Source organism: Scomber scombrus, chromosome 8, assembly GCF_963691925.1.
Source record: "Scomber scombrus chromosome 8, fScoSco1.1, whole genome shotgun sequence".
In the NCBI taxonomy this organism is placed as follows: domain Eukaryota; kingdom Metazoa; phylum Chordata; class Actinopteri; order Scombriformes; family Scombridae; genus Scomber; species Scomber scombrus.
The window spans coordinates 6,539,420-6,557,946 of record NC_084977.1 but is presented as its reverse complement, the minus strand read 5'-3'; the positions used below and the strand labels follow the sequence as shown (position 1 = coordinate 6,557,946).

The following is an 18,527-nucleotide window of genomic DNA, read 5'->3' as shown; positions in this document are numbered from 1 at the left end:
TGCGGCCAACACGTCAGTCCAAAATCTCCCATAGGGGTTCAACTGGGTTGAGATCTGGTGACTGTGAAGATTCAAGATCATTTATCTTTATTTCTCATTGTGTAAAAAATACACAATGAAATTCAGTATACTGCCTTAATGTGGAACTCAAGATATATCATACACACACTCATCAGAACATGTTCACATACACAGTTCACATCTACATAATAACCAACATATGCTTAAAAGAAAGATAAAAATGAACACATGGTTGAGGGCCATAACACATGATTGGCATCGTGTTCATACTCAATGTGTTCAAACATTGACCCCTTGTACCCTTTGGATGGGGCCATTGTCATCCTAGAAGAGACCACTCCCATCAAGATTAACACGTTTCATCATAGGATAAAGGTGATCACTCAGAAGAGCTTAGTATTGATTTGCACTGACCCTTTCCTCTAATGGGACAAGTGGACCCAAACCATGTCAGCAAATTTGGGATCCCTTCACTATAGGTGTCAAGCATTTAGACCTATGCCAGTTTTTCCTTTAAATTGTCACACTGTACACAGTTTGTACATGTTTCGACAGGAATTTCATCAGCAAAAAAACAACAGCAGAATAAAATAAGTTCAATTTTGAGTTTGAATAAGTATCAAAAGTCTGACTTAAGTTAAAGCAACCCACCCCTCCAAAAAAAAACATCCACTCCCAAAAAATGATGAGTTGTCACCTATGTGGTAACAGAGGAAAACATTTAGCCTCGTATATTTTACAATAACTGGATTAAGTGGATAGCACTTACGCAATATTTTCAGACACCCCTCGTACTTTATTTGAAAAAAAGAAAAAAGAAAAAAAAAAATGCACATGAAAATAAATGACTTGTAACCGGACTCTTTGACGTGACGTCGGAGGATGTGATTGGTGGGCGGCGCTGGTATATATCCGTCAGGCTTCAATCCCACCTTCTCGCCAGTGGAATTTCATCTCAGTTTCTGCACCTTCAGGGCAGACGAGAACATACAAATAAGTAAGTATTGTACTGTTTTCTCTACTGGACATAACTCTAGTCTTATTATATATCACCTCTACCTTTCGTGTACGTGTCGGGCGTGGTGGTAGTGGCTTGGAGGACAGTTTTTTATCGCTGAATCCTGAGCTTTGCAGTAGGTTCTGGCCTGACTCCGTGTCATGTCTCCGCTGCTCAGCTGTGTGCCTACGTGGACTTAGCGAGCTAGGAGAACAAACTGTAGTGCAAGCTAATATTAGCTCGCAAGCTAAAGGGCTACAGTTCAACTTGTACTTTAACCACTGTCCTAGCGTCGGCCTTATTTCTACGAAAAATAACAGTTCCCTGCCTTGGTGTGTGGCAGAGTTATTTTAATATAGCTTCATGTCATTAGCTGGCAGTGGTACAGCTTGAAGTTGTGTGTGTGTAGGGGGGGGGGGGGGTTCTGTTTGAGTGAGTGGAGCTACCTATTAGCCGAGCAGCTACGTGTCACAGTCGCACAGTCAAAGTTTTTAGCAAGTTTGCTAACTAGCTCGGCTTTCTGAGCTAGTAATCCATTACACAGCGGGCTTTTCCTACTAAAAACCCCACTTCTATTAATACACAAAGCATATGCTATTATTATTATAATGTGTGTGACAGTTCAGATCATGTTAGTTTGTCTAGATTGTCGGTTTTTTTTAATGCTAGACCAACGCTATAGCCAACATGACGGCAGCTAGCTATAACTGTAATGTGGCGTTGGCAGCTGTCAGCTAGTTAACTTGGTATAGTGTTAGCTAGCACTCACACTAAATAGCTACTTAAATCCTTAATCTGGGATTTAGGTATAACGTTATAGTCCGTCGGCTCTCAGGTTGTCATGTTGCGGCTAACGTCAAGTTTTTAACTAGCAGGGCGAGACAAGTCAGTGTTCACTTGTTAGCAGCTCATTAACATGAGGGATCCCATGAGCTGCATGATATAACGCCACATTTCTTCTCCTGACTTTTCACTCGTGTGGCTAGGGTGTATTTTTCTGCGTTTGTAGTTAGTTAAACGCACAACAGCACGCATGACATGGTAGTATTGCACGGTAGTGTATTGTAATTAACGCCTTTTACATTTGAAGCAATAGATGTAAGTCTTATTAACTGGTTACATGTGTAAGGGGGTTGGGACTGGGAGGGCAATCTGTCATTAGTAAATGTAATAATGCTAGTGAGTGAACAGGCCAAATGCTTACAGTGCTAACACTACTATACCAAATGATTACAGTGGGAGCTATGAGGTCATCACATCTCATTTAGTGCCTCCTTTATAAATATTGCGCAAGAACAACAAGGACTGCTACAGATTTCATGCCCCCTTACACTGAATCTGGGCATCTATAAAAACAAACTTCATGGAAGAATGTGCATACCTCTTTTCTTTTCTTTTTTTTTTTTAAGTGGAAAATTTGACTCATGCTTATGTGCATTCTGGAGTAGGTTGGTGACGCCAGTGGGGTGATTTAGTGATGAAATCTCCTGCACAATAATTGTACAACATATCCAAAAATGCATGATTATAAAAGTTACCATCCTTTTTTAAAAAAGCAAAACATCCAAGGTGAAAATATGTTGGCTCTTTTTCTTTACCTGGTTCACCCCACAGCAGCCTCATCCATCTCTGGGTTTGTCCTTTGGTCCGACCGAGCGGTGTCCAATTTATAGAAGCCAGATGCTTGTCAAGGAGCGCGAGTTCCAGTGGCACTTGGACTTGACTGGTGTTCGAGTAATCGCTTTCTTGGCCGCGACTTTATCTGAATACTTTAATTTTTTGGGGTGGTTTCGGCTTTCGGAGGTGGCAGTGTTTTGGCAGTGTGGTTACATTTTTTCCCCTAGAACCGTGACTATCAAAATATTCAAGTTGGACCGCTTCTGTTTCAAATTCAGTGTGAAGTGTAGTTTTTTTGCATTTGCAGTCTGATGTCTCGGTTTTCTGTTTTTAATGACCACTAAACATCCACTATTGGTATGTCATTAGCAGTTTATCATTAGTAGTTTGAGTTAATGAGGTGAATATACATGAACAACATTACGAACTAGGTTAGGTAGGTGAAAGTACACATCATTTTAGGTTTCAGGAAGTGAACCACCTTAAATATTTAATTGTTTGCTCTTTTAATGTACAATAAGATGCTATATTGTTTTGTCTTTGTTCCCCCCCCCCCCCTAACTAATAATTTTTTCTTTGTGGTCCTCAGGCAAAAGCTGGCAGGCTGACGGGAACTTTCACCTTACAGGACGGATTATCTGGTAACTGACCATTTAGCTGGTAAGTTTTTGTGGTTATCAGCGATGTTAGCACCAACACAAATTCAGTCTTAAGCATGTGGCAGGTTTAGTTTACTCCTAAATGTGGTTCCGCCTCCTCGAACCACAGCTGGAAAATTGAGGGGGTAGCGATGACGCATAATTGGGATTGTGGAGTAAGAAACGTTGTACTTTTCTCAGTGAAATTTGACAACAGGAAATACTATGTTTATGTAAATTTAGTGCAGTCTGGCCTGTCTTGTACTTCACTTGTTTGCGTTTAAATTTTGGCCAACAGGGGGCAGAAGAACAAAAGCCGCAACATGAGAAAAGAACATTGTGTCCTGCAGCGTTCTGTATTTATCAAACTTTGATTAATTTTAAAATGTGCATTATAATTACAATTTGCTCCTTTTGTAAATGTAAAAAGAAGACAGTGGTGATAAGGACATTGTTTTAACCCCTCAGTATTCAGCCTCTATTCTGGAGACAATGACTCTAAATAATCCTTCGACAGAACACTAAAACCACCATTCACTATTTGAGCTTGTTAAACTTTTCTTTCAATGGCTTAAACTGACACATTGTAACCTGTTTAGTAATTTAAAATAAAGCAAACGTTAAACCTAGTTGGGTTTGCTTTGGCGTGGTCGATTTTCCCACATTATGGTTGACTTTGTTTGACATACTGTCTCCTGCTCCAAAAATGTCAAGAAAGTGGGAAAGGTCTACCTCCAAACTTTAATAATTGTTGCTGCACAGTTGTCTGTATTTCAATACTATATAATCCATATAAAAAGTCAAAGTGGACAGAAGAACAAGAACATTGCTCAATCTTGGATGTATCTGCATCTTTTTGTAAAGATGTTTGTTTAATACAAAAGTGTTTCACTGAAGGATATTTGCATATTTAAATTGGCAACAGGCTTTTCAGACATTAATGAGTACCGGACTGAGCAGTCGTAAATTTATGAAGCCTGACAAGGAAGAGGCCAGAGAAAGGGTGTTCTGAGATGTGTAGAGGAGGCAGGGGGGTGGGAGGGGAGAGTAAATGGCCTTCTGAGCTGCCTACCTCCATGTTGAAGCTTCAAGTGAGTTTCCTTCAATAGGCTGTAAAATGAAAAAAATATCAACTAGAGAACAAGAGATATCTGGGTGTTGTCTCTCTGTGCTTTCAGATGAATTTCAGGCACGCTTCGGGGCAAAATCCACCCCTAAAACAATCCACATTCCTCTGCTCTCATTGGCCAGAATTGAAGGTTTCTCTGCCAGCCAGAAAACAAGAGCTGTGACTGTTGATGATGATATAGAAGAGTTTCATCAGTGATAATGGAGTAGAACTGAGCTTTTGCCCCCTTTTTTATTTATTTTTTTACAGAGCACAATAACTTTATTATTAACAGAATTCAATCATCACTTTCAGGTTTACATAATTCAGGAACAAAAATAGCTTTAGGGTCTTTCCCCCCCCCCTTTTTTATTTTTATTTTTTATAAATGTCATAGATGAGAGGATTGGTTTTGCGGTCGCTGTCTGGAGAGAATTATTTGGTTCAAAGATCCTAGAGCAGGCAGAGTTCCCTCGCTGGATGTTTGCTTTAATCCTGTTCAACGTGGACACACAGAGGGGTCAGTAGGAGGGGGGGGGGGAGAAAAAAAATCCTCTTAACCTTGTAACCTGCTCGCCTACCTACAAGTCTTAGAATAGCACCCGGACAAAGACGGTTCAACAGGAGACAAACTGGTTTATTCAGCAAAGACAAAATGTACTGTTGCTGCGGCCTCTTGCCTACACCACTATTTTCTTTTCTTTTTTTCCCCCCGCCCCTGTTTCCAAGTTGAGGTATAATCTATTTACTCACCGCTCACAGTCTCTACACACTTTTAAACACATTGCTGACACAGTAACATGACAAGAAATGTGATTGTGGAGTGAGAGATTCAGCTTTGTTTGATAAAAGGTAGATTAGATAATGGTGAAAATCCCAAAGTCCACCTATGATAAGCTTGTTTACCATGCTAAACACCTGTATGTTACCACTTCAGAGGATAATTCCTATTTTTCCCTATAAGTCGGTTTATCTGGTGTTAGCTACCATGATGATTCAGCTGATTACGAAACATACATACAATACAAACAGGCAAGCAGTATAATGCAGCATTTCGGTTTAATCCAGATTTGCAGTAACACAACACAAATAAGAGTGATGAAATGTTTATCGATCATTAGATGTGAAGGTGCTGTACCGGTTAGGTTGACACTAAACTTTTATTACCTTGTAAAATTTATGTGGTGCAATTTTTTTTTAAAGCCTGTGTTGAGGATAAAATAAACAGACACTGCTCTGGTAATAATTAAGTACTTAAAATCTTGTGCTCTCTTTTTAAAAGGGCTTAAAACGTTGCTTCAAATCTTAAGAATCATCTGCAACATTACATGAATAAGCAGTCAAATTCTAAAAAATACATATGGGTATGATTCATTATGAGTTCATCACTCCAAAACTTGACTAATCGGCTTCTTTAGGATTGTGTATGTGTGGTATGATTGACGGCCATGTGTACATAAACAAATAACTTCACAACAGTCATTAGGGTTTATTCCAGAAAGCAGGTTGAGTGGAAAGAGAGGTAACTTAAACCCGGGGTCTATTACCATGTTACCCACCCCAGGCTTTCTTCAATAACCCCTGAGTTTGTCTCTGTCTCCTCCCTCTTTACAGAGCCACACACACTGTTTCATCCTCATTGATTTAGTCCATATCAAGAGCATATCAAAGCTTATTAATTAGTGAAGGTTTACTGTGTGTCAGGAACTAAATCCTGCTTGGATATTAGTTTGTTACTCTGTGACTATCTTAACATTACCGCTTTTATGCAGTTGTTTCTTTTGAACAGCAGTTTTTTGCCTTCACATTGAAATATTACAGAGTGAATTCATCCTCAGCTCAGAATATAATGTAAGCATGTCCTTCTTTGTTTAAAAAAAAAAATTTCATATAACACTAATCTGTGGACGTTGATCAGAGGTCGTTAAAACAGTTCCTGCACTGATGTTTATTGCACTTAATGTGTAATCTTAAAACACACAATATCAATGAACAGTGATCTCTCACTCATGATGTGATTGGTCCAACTGATTGAACATTCCTATCATAGTTTTTGAATGTCATATTGGAAAGGATGAGGTTTATTTCTGAGTGAGCAGGATTGTGGTGGAGCTGTAGACTTTAAGATTTTAAAACTGGATGTAGTTTTAAAATGAGCTTTTGAAGCTGTGTGTAGTCTTTACTTGTTTTTAACAGGGTTTCAGTGACTCTGTTTTAATTTATCATCCTTAGTCATCTTCAGTTGCTGCTTTTGTCCCTTTCAAAACTGAGTACATACAATTAAAATCTAATACAAGCCTGATACGCAGTAAGGTTCCACTACATCATCAGTTTAGGAAAGTCAGCTCTGGAAAATGATGAATCAATGAATAAAATTTTAGGAACGCTTTTCCTCACTTAGCCTCAGGATCTGTCACTGCTGTCTTTCTTTTTTCAGTTTTAAAGACAAATGTGTACAGTCTGCATACACATGCATTAATGTTACCGTCTCCAATTGATTAAAATGGAGGCTCTGCCTTTTCATGTATCTGTTGCCATGGTGAATCATAGTATCAGAGCTCTATTGATGAACCTAACTCAGAGTGAACACACTCAAAGTTGATTGAACTGACTGTGGTCAGAGTTTCCTCTCTCAGGGTTCATCAACTCAGAGTTCAGTTTGTTAAATCCGCTTTCTGGAATACCACCCATGTCTGGCATCAAATGTTGTTAAATAAAAACCCCCACTATAAAACAGTGAGAAAAACACAAATACAGAAATCTCCCAAATAACAAACTGTTCCAGATTGGCACAAAATTGTGTATTCATTAAATAGCTGACTGAAAAAATATGTTTTCAGGGGCTTTTATGCATTATGCTCGCTGTCTTTTGGATGTTGCCAATGTAATAAAAAGTAATGTCAACTTTTTTTTTTTCCAGTGGCACACTCGGACTCTGTGTTAACGTGGGATTTTGACCATGAGCTCAGTCGCTGTACTTACGCAGGAAAGCTTCAATGAGCACCGCAACGGGCTCATGCCAGAGCAGAGTGGTGGTGAGTATTTTGTCCTCCAGTGAATGTTTAATGGTGCAGACGGATCCCATTCATTTTCTATTGAGAGCAGGAGATGTAGCGGTGTGTTGCACGATGGATACAGCATAGCGAGATGTCGGACCAACCGCCACATCTGAATTTGCATAATCACGACTTGATCTCAAGTTTATTTAAATGCAGTCAGCACACGAAACTTAGATCAAACTACGCAGTGCTGATCGAATATGAATTTCTTACAGCATTGCCTATTTTACGTCTCAAATGTTTTCAGAAACACTAGTGTGCTATTGAGCTGTAAAATGGTAAAGTTAGTGACATGGCTGCCATGTTGAAAACAGCAGAACAAAAACCAAGCATCCACCCATCTTGCAGTATGTCACCACCGCCTTGAGCACTCAGTAGTCCTCTGTGTCCCAGTGTGTTGTTGCCAGCTTCGTTGTGTTTGCACCGTAAAGCTGCTTGGTAAAACGCCAACACAGAGCCAGACACTGAGTTGTGTCTTTCCTTTTTTTTTTTTCTTCTGTGCGCTCAGCTCCTGGTGCAGGACCTGGTGCTGGAGAGGAGGAGGAGGCCCTTCCTACCTACAAGGATGCCTTCCCACCTCTGCCCGAAAAGGCGGCCTCACCTGAGGGGACCCAGGAAACTACCAACGCCTGGACATCGAAGATCCGTCCTCTCAAGTCTTCTGTAATCACCCAGGTATAACATAAGTTACTGCCACATTAAACAAACTTTGCTTTTCTTACAAAATATGCCCCAACTTGTGAGAGCAGGGGATCAAAATGTTCCACTTGACAAAACAAAGCAAGAATCCTCTCCTTTATGCACATTGCAGTGTGCGTGTATATACTGAACAACAATAAAATAAAGCCACTCTGGATAAATTGATTTATGAATCTCTGTTCTCTGATGGGTTTCTCTCTGCCAGTGTTTGGAGATAACATTAAGGCAGTGTACATGTACCCACACAGGCGTTTTCACTTAGTTTTGGCTGATTAGACCGATGCTCAAGTTGAAGATGGGCTGAACGATGCCATCAACTCATTGTTCAGTGATGTCAATGGACATTAGGCTGTTTTTAATTTAGTTTTTGTCTTATTGTGAATTTGAATATCATCTAATATGAAGAGTACTCACTGCAGTTACAAAAGGGTCACGAGATGATTCTTTCGTTTACAGTAAGTTTCCAATTCACTGCTGAAACAAGTAATTGTTACATTATATTGCTAATAAATAATTTAATTTTGACAGTAGGGCCTTAGTGTGGTACATTGCAAACAACTGATGGAGATGATATCACTCATGACTAATCTATAAAATGGCATAGGCATCTGTGCTAAAAGGACCCAAAAAAAAGTATTGAGAATCGAATCGAATCAAATCTTGACCTTTTTTATATCAAAAATAAAATCGAATCAAGGATTTGGAGAATCTTGACACCCCTAATATATACTGAAAAGAATGAAAGGTGTACAGACAGTCTGTACACAATCCTGAGAAAGAGGTGTAATCAGGTAGAATAATTAAAAAAAACCTGTTAGTGAACCACAGAGGCATTAATAGAATATGTTGAAAATGTGTTTTATTGTAATAACATAACAGAAAGCTGTTTTTAGTGAATAATTGGTAAAGCTGGCTTTAATTCTTATAAATAAAATATAATATTACTGCTTGGTTTTCAAAAGGAAGACTTTGCTTTATTGACTATTTGTTTTATTTTAAGAGAGAATAGTCAGCTAAATATGTTGTGAACCACAGCATAGTATATGCTAGAAAGGCTTTTTATTATTTATTTTGGTCTGTTTTACATTTGTATTCTGATCTGCTATAGTTGCTAAAAATTCAATATTTTCAATTGGAAGGTTTGCTTCTCCATATTCTTCATATATTTCGTAGTCATTATTAGTTTATCTTGTCCTACTGGTTCTATGAGGACTTCATTTATTTGGTCTGGGTTCCATTGTACATTTTAATGGTTTTGCATATTTAACAAATTTAAGAGCATAAGTTTTGTTTACTTTGAAAGGTCAATAAGGATGAGATTAAACTGACTTTGAATTACTCCTCTCCCATACAAACTAGGTTTTCCATGTGCCTCTGGAAGAGCGCAAGTACAAGGACATCAACCAGTTTGGGGAAGGAGACCAAGCAAAGGTCTGTGTGGACATCATGCATAAGACCGGAGCCCACCTGGAACTCTCTTTGGCAAAAGATCAGGGTCTTTCCATCATGGTTTCTGGAAAGTTGGATGCTGTGATGAAGGCCCGCAAGGAGATTGTGTCCCGACTGCAGACTCAGGTCAGGAGATCCGTTTTTCTTAATGATAAATGTGTACCATGGATGGATTTTGTATTTATGGTAGACAACCGTAGTGCCAACTGTACATATTCTTTATCCAAACAGGCTTCAGCTACTGTCGCTATCCCCAAGGAGCACCACCGCTTTGTCATAGGCAAAAATGGGGAGAAACTGCAGGAGCTCGAGCTCAAGACCGCCACCAAAATCCAAATCCCACGACCTGACGACCTCAGCAACCAGATCAAGATCTCTGGTACCAAGGAAGGCCTGGAGAAGGCCAAGCATGAGATCCTGTTGATCTCAGCTGAGCAGGTAACAGGACTCATCAGAAAAGCTTCACTTTTAAGAGTGTTCTCACTCCTAAAGCTGTGGTACTTAATTTTTTCCTTGTTTGTCTTTTTCCTCTTTTAAGGACAAGCGTGCAGTGGAGAGGGTGAACATTGATAAGGTGTACCACCCATTCATCACCGGTGCCTACAATAAAGTGGTAGGAGAGATGATGCAAGAAACCGGTGCCCGCATCAATGTCCCCCCTCCAAGTGTGAACAAGACTGAGATTGTCATCACTGGGGAGAAAGAGCAGGTGGCCCTTGCTGTGACTTTGATCAAGAAGGTTTATGAAGACAAGGTATGACTACAGTTTGTGTTGCTGTAGATTATTACAGTGGTAAATAATGAAGATACGTACTACATTTTAGAGTTAAATGTTACATAAGTCCTTCATCAACCATTCTTATGTATTGCAGAAGAAGAATGCCACTACCATCGCAGTGGAGGTGAAGAAGTCTCAGCACAAATATGTGATCGGTCCCAAGGGAAACACCCTGCAAGAGATCCTGGATAAAACTGGTGTCTCAGTTGAGATCCCACCCTCTGACAGCAGCTCAGAAACTGTCATCCTTCGCGGGGAGCCAGACCGTCTGGGTCAGGCCCTCACTGAAGTGTATGCCAAGGTAAAATGATCTTGTGAAGACTGACATCGATAAATGTTTGAAACGGTGACAAGAAGAACCAATAATTAACCAATAATTTTCTGTTCTCAGGCAAACAGCTACACTATTTCCTCGGTAACAGCTCCCTCTTGGCTTCATCGTTTCATCATCGGCAAGAAGGGGCAGAACTTGGCCAAGATTACCCAGCAAATGCCCAAGGTGTGTTTTGAATTTCTTTTGATTGAATTTGATTTCTTATTTGTGGCCCTTAAAACACTTCAAATTTCCTATTTAACCTTTTTAATATATATTTTGCATATAGGTGCACATTGAGTTCACTGAGGGAGAAGATAGGATCACCCTGGAGGGTCCCACCAAAGATGTGCAGATGGTTCAGGGCCAGATTGAAGTCATTGTTACAGATTTGGTGAGTAATTAATGTCTTGGACTGTCTGAAAGCCTAATGTCAATCAAATGTCAAGATCAGGTGCTAGAAAGCAGGTAAGGATGTATATTATTGACAAAGCCTTAATATAAGAAGCAGCTCCAAGTAAAGCACCTCAAAAGTTACACCGGATATATGGAACTGATATTCATGTTCTTGTTTTTGTCTACTTTCGTCTTAAAGATAAGCCGTATGGACTACACAGAGATCAGCGTGGATCCCAAATTCCACCGTCACCTGATTGGAAAAGGAGGTGTTAACAGTAAGTACAGAGTTGCTCGCAAAGGCTGGTGTACTGAAGTGTGTACAGCGTAACAAAACCTGGATCAGCATCCCTCTCAAACCACATATTTATCGACCCATTTACAGTCAACCGCATCAAAGAGCTGCACAAGGTGACTGTCCGCATCCCCCCTGACAACGAGAAGAGCAACCTGATCCGTATTGAGGGGGATCCCCAGGGTGTGCAGGAAGCCAAGAAGGAGCTGCTTGAGCTTGCGTCACGCATGGTTAGTAGAGACTTCAGTTCACAGGCAAGAAGCTGCAAATTGGATCCCGTTGTGCCATTACTAAATATACTCGTACTCTCTCTCTCAGGAGAACGAGCGTACAAAGGACTTGATCATCGAACAGCGTTTTCACAGAGCCATCATCGGCCAAAAAGGGGAGAAGATAAAGGAAGTGCGCGATAAATTCCCAGAGGTGAGTTGGAGACTGTTTATATTGGCTGGTGTATCTTGTCTGTACTGAACTCATTAAATTGATTTTAATAACTATGAACGTTGCTCGTCTCAGGTCATCATCAACTTCCCCGACCCAGCAAACAAAAGTGACATCGTTCAACTTAGGGGCCCAAGAAACGAAGTGGAAAAATGCTCCAAGTTCATGACTAAGATAGTGGCCGAAATGGTAAATCTTGAAGAATTTGTCTTAACTCCTGTTTTAATTTCAGATAATTTGGTACCAAGATACCATTTAGTACTACTATCAAGTAGTTATGAATCGCAAATTGAATGTTAATGTTTAATGATTTCTTTTGGTCAGGTGGAGAACAGTTTTTCTGTCTCAGTCCCCATCTTCAAGCAGTTCCACAGAAACATAATTGGAAAAGGAGGATCAAACATTAAAAAGGTACTGCCTGTTAAAATAGAATTGACATTGTTAAATGAGGTTGCCTATCAGCCCTAGTCTGTTTTTGACCTAAAGGTTTATCTTGCTTTCCAGATTCGGGAGGAAACAAACACAAAAATCGACCTGCCTGCTGAGAACAGCAACTCTGAGATGATCGTCATCACAGGCAAGAAAGTAAACTGCGAGGCTGCACGAAATCGTATCCTTGCCATTCAGAAGGAGCTGGTAAGCATTGTGCACAAATGCACAGCTTGGTATCTAAATGTCTTTTTTAAATCTCTCACATGTGCCTAATCGGTGTCTCATTGTGTCCAGGCAAACATCACAGAGATGGAGGTATCCATTCCTTCCAAGCTGCACAACTCCTTGATCGGGTCAAAGGGCCGTTTAGTTCGCTCCATCATGGAGGAGTGCGGTGGCGTGCACATCCACTTCCCCACTGAAGGCTCAGGGATTGATAAAGTCACCATCCGAGGCCCCGTAGAGGAGGTGGAGAAAGCCAAGCAGCAGCTGCTTGCCCTGGCAGAGGAGAAGGTTTGTATGACTGTTTTTGTGCTTCATACATTACCAAATGCTGGAAAGTCTTCTTTCAGAGTCTTTTCAGCTGTTCTAATATAAACAGAAAGTGTGCAAATGTGAGGTTTTGGCTGCTGAAGTTTTAAGGAAAAACTGAAGTTAACCCCCTTCTTAAAATGAGTTGAGTACAATTGTTCTGTAAATGTTTTTCCCCAGCAAACGAAGAGCCATACTGCCGAGCTGCGTGCGAAGCCAGAATACCACAAGTTCCTTATTGGAAAAGGCGGCGGAAACATCCGTAAGGTTCGTGACAGCACCGGGGCCAGGATCATTTTCCCCACTGCTGACGACAAAGACCAAGAGCTCATCACTGTGATTGGCACTGAAGAAGCCGTGCGAGAGGCCCAGAAGGAGCTTGAGGAGCTCATCAAGAGTTTGGTAAGGCTCCAAATGAGTTTTTAACCGAGCAGGCCAAAGCTTTGGTTCTTAGAATGCCTGAATATTAAACAAATGTACGATCTTTGGTTACAGGACAATGTCGTCGAGGATACCATGAACGTCGATCCTAAGCACCATCGTTACTTTGTGTCTCGCCGTGGCCAAGTCCTTAGAGACCTTGCTGATGAGTACGGTGGCGTGATGGTGAGCTTCCCTCGCACAGGGACATCGAGTGATAAGGTCACCCTCAAAGGAGCCAAAGAATGTGTGGAGGCAGCCAAAAAGCGCATGCAGGAGATTGTTGAGGACCTGGTCAGTGGAAACAGTTTTTAAAATGTTTGTTTTTTTTCTTTTCCTCCTGTTGTGAATGCAACTGATATGTATTTTTCTTTTCCCTCTTTTCAACATTACTTCCCAGGATGCTCAAGTGACCATGGAGTGTGTGATTGCTCAGAAGTTCCACCGTTCCATCATGGGTCCCAAGGGCTCACGGATCCAGCAGATCACCAGAGATCACAATGTACAGATTAAGTTCCCAGAGCGTGAGGATCCTCAAGGTAAAGGCACGCTCAGTTTGGAAACTTAGTAATGGCTCATAATGTAATTTTTCTCTCATCAAACTTTGTCTGGTTGACTCTTTCAGCAGCAGCAGCTGCAGCAGCAGCAGCAGCAGCTGCTCCTCCTACCGAGGCTCCCATCCAGGAGAATGGGGAGGCCAACGGAGAGGTGAAGGAGCCTGTTGATCCAAACGCACCCAAAAAGTGTGACGTCATTGTGCTTTCTGGCCGCAAAGAGCGGTGCGAGGCTGCCGTGGAAGCATTGAAAGTCAGTATCATACCAGAGCTCCATTTTTTTTTTTTTTTTAATTTCTCATAACTGTTACTGTTGAACTTTGTTCCCTAACTTGTCTTCTTCCACTCAGGCTTTGGTTCCCGTCACTATTGAGGTGGAAGTGCCTTTTGAGCTTCATCGCTACATCATCGGACAGAAAGGAAGTGGAATTCGCAAGATGATGGATGAATTTGAGGTGCGCGTTACGGATTTTGGTTGGCTCAGTGACATTGTTTAGTCTATTGTGCTTTTAATTTGTAGTGACCTCTCTGTCTGTTTTTCAGGTTAATATTCAAGTGCCTGCTCCTGAGCAGCAGTCTGATAAAATCTCCATCACTGGCTTGGCCAATCACCTCGACCGCGCCAAAGAGGGCCTCTTGGATCGCGTCAAGGAACTGATGGCTGAGCAGGAGGATCGGGTTAGTATGAGCTAAGCGCTTTCTGGTTTACGTTGTATTTTGAAGCGTCTCTGCAGTTTTGATGACTCATACTCACGTGGAGTAATTGAAGTTATCTAAGAGTTAAACTTAACCTCAAGATAATCTCTTATGAGGAGTAATTATTAACTTTTCCCACAGTAGATGACCTTCTGTTCTAGTGGAATAACATGAAACAGGTGTCAAACTTGTTTGAGTTGTAACCCAGAGGATTGTTTCTACCAACCCCTCTGCAGGCACTCAGGAGCCACAAGTTGACCATCACTGTGGACCCCAAGTATCACCCCAAAATCATCGGCCGCAAGGGTGCCATTATTACAACCATCCGCACCGAGCATGACGTTAACATCCAGTTCCCCGAGAAGAACGATGAAAACCAGGTATAGCTTTTTTTCCCTGCAGCAATTTCCTTAAAGATGCATTTGATTTCATTACATAGGAAAAAAAGATACAAAAAATAAGGTTGCTATACTGCATCAGGACAGCAGGTGGTGCTAAATTACCAGTTCCTTCATGATAATACTTCACAAGAATACTATGAAAGAATAGAAGAAAGAATAGTAAAAATAAAGTGTTTTTTTGCTGCAGGACTGGTGTTAATGTGAAGTTGGCTGCTGTTTCTCCACAGGATCAGATTACTATTACAGGGTATGAGCACAAAGCCATAGCTGCACGGGATGCCATCCAGGCCATTGTGAACGAGCTGGAAGACATGATCTCCGAGGACATCACCCTAGACAGCAGGGTCCATGCCCGCATTATCGGAGCCCGCGGCAAGGGCATCCGCAAGATCATGGATGAGTTTAAGGTGAGGCTGCTGGGGGAGATATTCTCATCGGTGCTTAAAAATAACATGGATGGATCTTTATCTTATTATTCCACTTTTTTATAGTATTTAAACATGCAGATAGTTAGAGGTTTGGTAACTGAGGTTTTGATATATTAGCCTCTGAGATGTTTTTTACCACCCCAAAATCTTATTTGGTATTAATAAGAAGTTAGATTATTATTAATCTTTCTCATTAGAGTGAATGTTATTTTCTGATCACATACCTGCTCATTTTCACTCTAGACGATGGTGACATGGCTCAGACTTAGGTAGTGTCGATTGTCACTGCTGGGGTGGGCTGTGTTTGGGGGGAGGGGGTGGGGGATTGGCACTCTTGTAATCCCATCAAATCTCTAACAGCTACACATAAACAAGCTTAGCAACAGGCTTCTTCCTACAGGTGCGGGGGCTATTCAAGGTGGAAAGCAAGGTTATAGACCCATGACGACCCAGCTCTTTGTGAGCGGTTGACACGGTTGCCCTCGGTGGCAGAAAATGGGGAAACATAAATATATATTTACAGAGGGGCTTTAAAAAATATAAATTCAAATTTGACCAGTATCCAGTGTTTTGACATATCTTGGTCATCTGTCTTTTTCCAGGTTGATCTCAGGTTTCCCCAGAGCGGATCTGCAGACCCGAACCTTGTGACAGTCACGGGTCGTCCCGAGCTCGTGGATGAAGCCATCGACCACCTTCTTAACCTGGAAGAGGAATACGTAAGCTTTTCCGCCCATTACAACTAATCGATTTCTTGCTGCAGGTATTAAGAAATGCCTGTTATGTTTACAGGTTTTTTTTTTGTTTTTTTTTTAACATTTTGTTGTGTCCATTCCTTCCAGATGGCAGATGTTGTGGAGAACGAGGCAAAGATGGCTTACATGAGGCCTCCTGGGGGTAGCGCCGCTGCCATGGACGACCACCGCGGCCCATCCAAAGGCTTTGTGGTGAGGGAGGCTCCATGGACCACTGGCAGTGAGAAGGTGAAGCATCTGCACACTAGTTTGACATAGTTGAGAAGTAAAATTGCTCAACTCTTTCATAATCTAATATTTATTTTTAACTTTCAGGCCCCTGATATGAGCAGCTCTGAAGATTTCCCCAGTTTTGGAGCCCCAGTGCCAACCAAAGCCTCTCCCTGGGGACCCAAACGCTTCTAAGCCGTTGCTGCTACAGACGGGGCCCGAACATAACCGGACACAATCTTCCCCTTCATTGTCCCTTCCCTTCTTGACCTGGACTGACCGCTGACCCTAAAAGTCCTCAGTTCTGAGAATGTCATCCTTCTTGTCTACTTGCCCTCTTGCAGGTTTCATCAGTCTAAGAAAAAAAAAAGTGCTTTCAGATACTGTAATCGACTTGTGAGCTTCGTATCTGCATTAAATAATAACTGTCGTACGCTTAAAAGAAGAAAAAAACAAACAGTGACAGATGTTGCAGTTAAGTCTACGCAGTCTGTGAACGACTGACATTTAAATGTTGATTAGATCTGACATTTCATTGTGGTTTTGAACTGTTATACCAAATTAAATGGTGGCCAGACATCAGTTTTCTTTTGAGCTACCCTTTATCATAGTTGCCTTCGCAGAGTGGGGTACAAAGGGGACTGCTGGTGACATGTTCAGACATGATGCCTGACCATCGAGGGGCCAGCTGTTTCAGTAACCCACCCCCCCCACCCCCTTCCTCTCACCCCTCCTGCTTTTTACTCATGTAGCTGAGTGAAATTTTGTTGGTCGTTTATCCCTCAAGCACATCGTAGTGGTCGTCCTCTGGTCACATCTTTCCTTTTTTTTTTTTTCTTTTCTTGCTTGTAACTGTGCTCGTGTGAATATGGTCAAGTAGTGGCACGTGCTCGTAGCCTTACGAATTGGTGAACTTTTCTAAAGGGAGGGAGGGGGAGGGGAAGGGGGGAGGGGGGAGCGGTTTCAGCCACTACAGAATGGCACCCACTCAAACTGCCAGATGCTCGGAGATCATGCCAGAACTAAAAAAAAAAGAAACTCCTTTACAACACTAGGCCTTGAGCTCCAACGTATCAAACCTCACACTAACTGTTGAAGGAAACATTTTTCGACATAGAGAAAAAAAAAAAAGAAAAGTGAATCACTATAAAAAAACAAAATGACTGTTTTTTTTTTTTTTTTTGTGAGCAAACTAGCAGACCATCTCGTGCCAACTGTGTCTAGTGATGTCCTCTGTTACTCATCCTCTGTATTGGGTCAGTGTCCAGTCCCTTTGTCTTCCAGTTGCTATGCAGATTTTCTGTTGAATAGCAATGGCCCTTTTTTTATCAGCCTTACAACTAGAAAGATACAAACCAGGTAGAGATGATGTCAAGGTGCATTTTTTTTTAAATGGACAACTGGAAAGGTATGTTTATTGTTCCTTTTGAAAGCTCTCTGAACATTCTTTTTCTCCCCCCAGTTCTTGTAATTAGTTTGAGTTGTTTGCCTGAGGAGTGCAAATTTAGCTCGTTAGCTGCTAATTCAACATCTAGCATCAGCCTACCTTGGTTTATATCCTCCTAGCAATGAATGAAAGATTATGCAAATACCATTGAAGTGAACGGTTACGGATGACACTGGAAAAGAAATTGTCCAAAAAGTCAATAAAAATGGAAAATCTTTGTTGTGCGTCCTTGTGTCGTCTGTGAAAGAGCATAATAAACTCCAGTCACATAACACTGATATAACAGTGGTAAATATGGTACATTTGCATATTGTTTTTTGACAATATCATATAAGAACATAACCTTTATAGCTGCATCCATATTATTGTTCCACCTCGTCAAAATCCTAGACTGACACTGGTGGAAAGGTCAAGGGGTCATATGACTAAAATATTTGTACCTGTCATGAATATTCACAGGCAATTTCATTAACTTAATTTCACTTCACTACAAGTCTTAGAGGATCAACTATCATCACCATCCTTATAGACACTGCTGACATTAATAAAATATATTAACATGAGTGGCAAATATAAAACTAAAATTTGGAAAAACTATTTTTTCCTGAATGTATAGTCCCTGTGGATCGTCTGGAGTAATTTAAGGCATTGTTTGTTTAGTTTTTACATATTTCCAATGCAGCACAACTCATATTATATGCAAATCCTTATGTATGAATGTATATGAACTTTTATAACGTCTCTCTTGTTACAGCCACGTCTTCCCCAGTTTTTATTACATTTTCTCAAATTTGAATGTGACGTTTGCATCCTTTGATTTTAAAACCGTCACAAAAATATAA

The 18,527-nt window shown here is 41.0% G+C and overlaps 1 protein-coding gene across 3 annotated transcripts; it reads left to right on the top strand.

The window, feature by feature from the left end:
• Nucleotides 1-947: 947 nt before the first annotated feature.
• Nucleotides 948-17,903, top strand: hdlbpa (high density lipoprotein binding protein a). 3 transcript variants are annotated; one of them, XM_062423491.1, is made up of 28 exons: nucleotides 948-1,018; nucleotides 3,225-3,295; nucleotides 7,302-7,413; nucleotides 7,949-8,115; nucleotides 9,499-9,714; nucleotides 9,820-10,026; nucleotides 10,127-10,342; nucleotides 10,461-10,667; nucleotides 10,758-10,865; nucleotides 10,969-11,073; nucleotides 11,275-11,353; nucleotides 11,461-11,600; nucleotides 11,689-11,793; nucleotides 11,887-12,000; nucleotides 12,136-12,222; nucleotides 12,316-12,447; nucleotides 12,538-12,756; nucleotides 12,955-13,176; nucleotides 13,270-13,488; nucleotides 13,595-13,733; nucleotides 13,820-14,001; nucleotides 14,099-14,203; nucleotides 14,292-14,426; nucleotides 14,681-14,824; nucleotides 15,073-15,252; nucleotides 15,876-15,992; nucleotides 16,116-16,256; nucleotides 16,344-17,903. In XM_062423491.1, exons 3-28 carry the CDS (start codon nucleotides 7,341-7,343, stop codon nucleotides 16,431-16,433), a joined length of 3,849 nt encoding a protein of 1,282 aa, XP_062279475.1. In that variant the 5' UTR covers nucleotides 948-1,018; nucleotides 3,225-3,295; nucleotides 7,302-7,340; the 3' UTR covers nucleotides 16,434-17,903. The 3 variants fall into 3 exon arrangements, with proteins under 3 accessions (XP_062279475.1, XP_062279476.1, XP_062279474.1); XM_062423492.1 differs by having other exon boundaries at nucleotides 7,302-7,416; nucleotides 13,823-14,001; XM_062423490.1 differs by having other exon boundaries at nucleotides 7,302-7,416.
• Nucleotides 17,904-18,527: the final 624 nt, after the last annotated feature.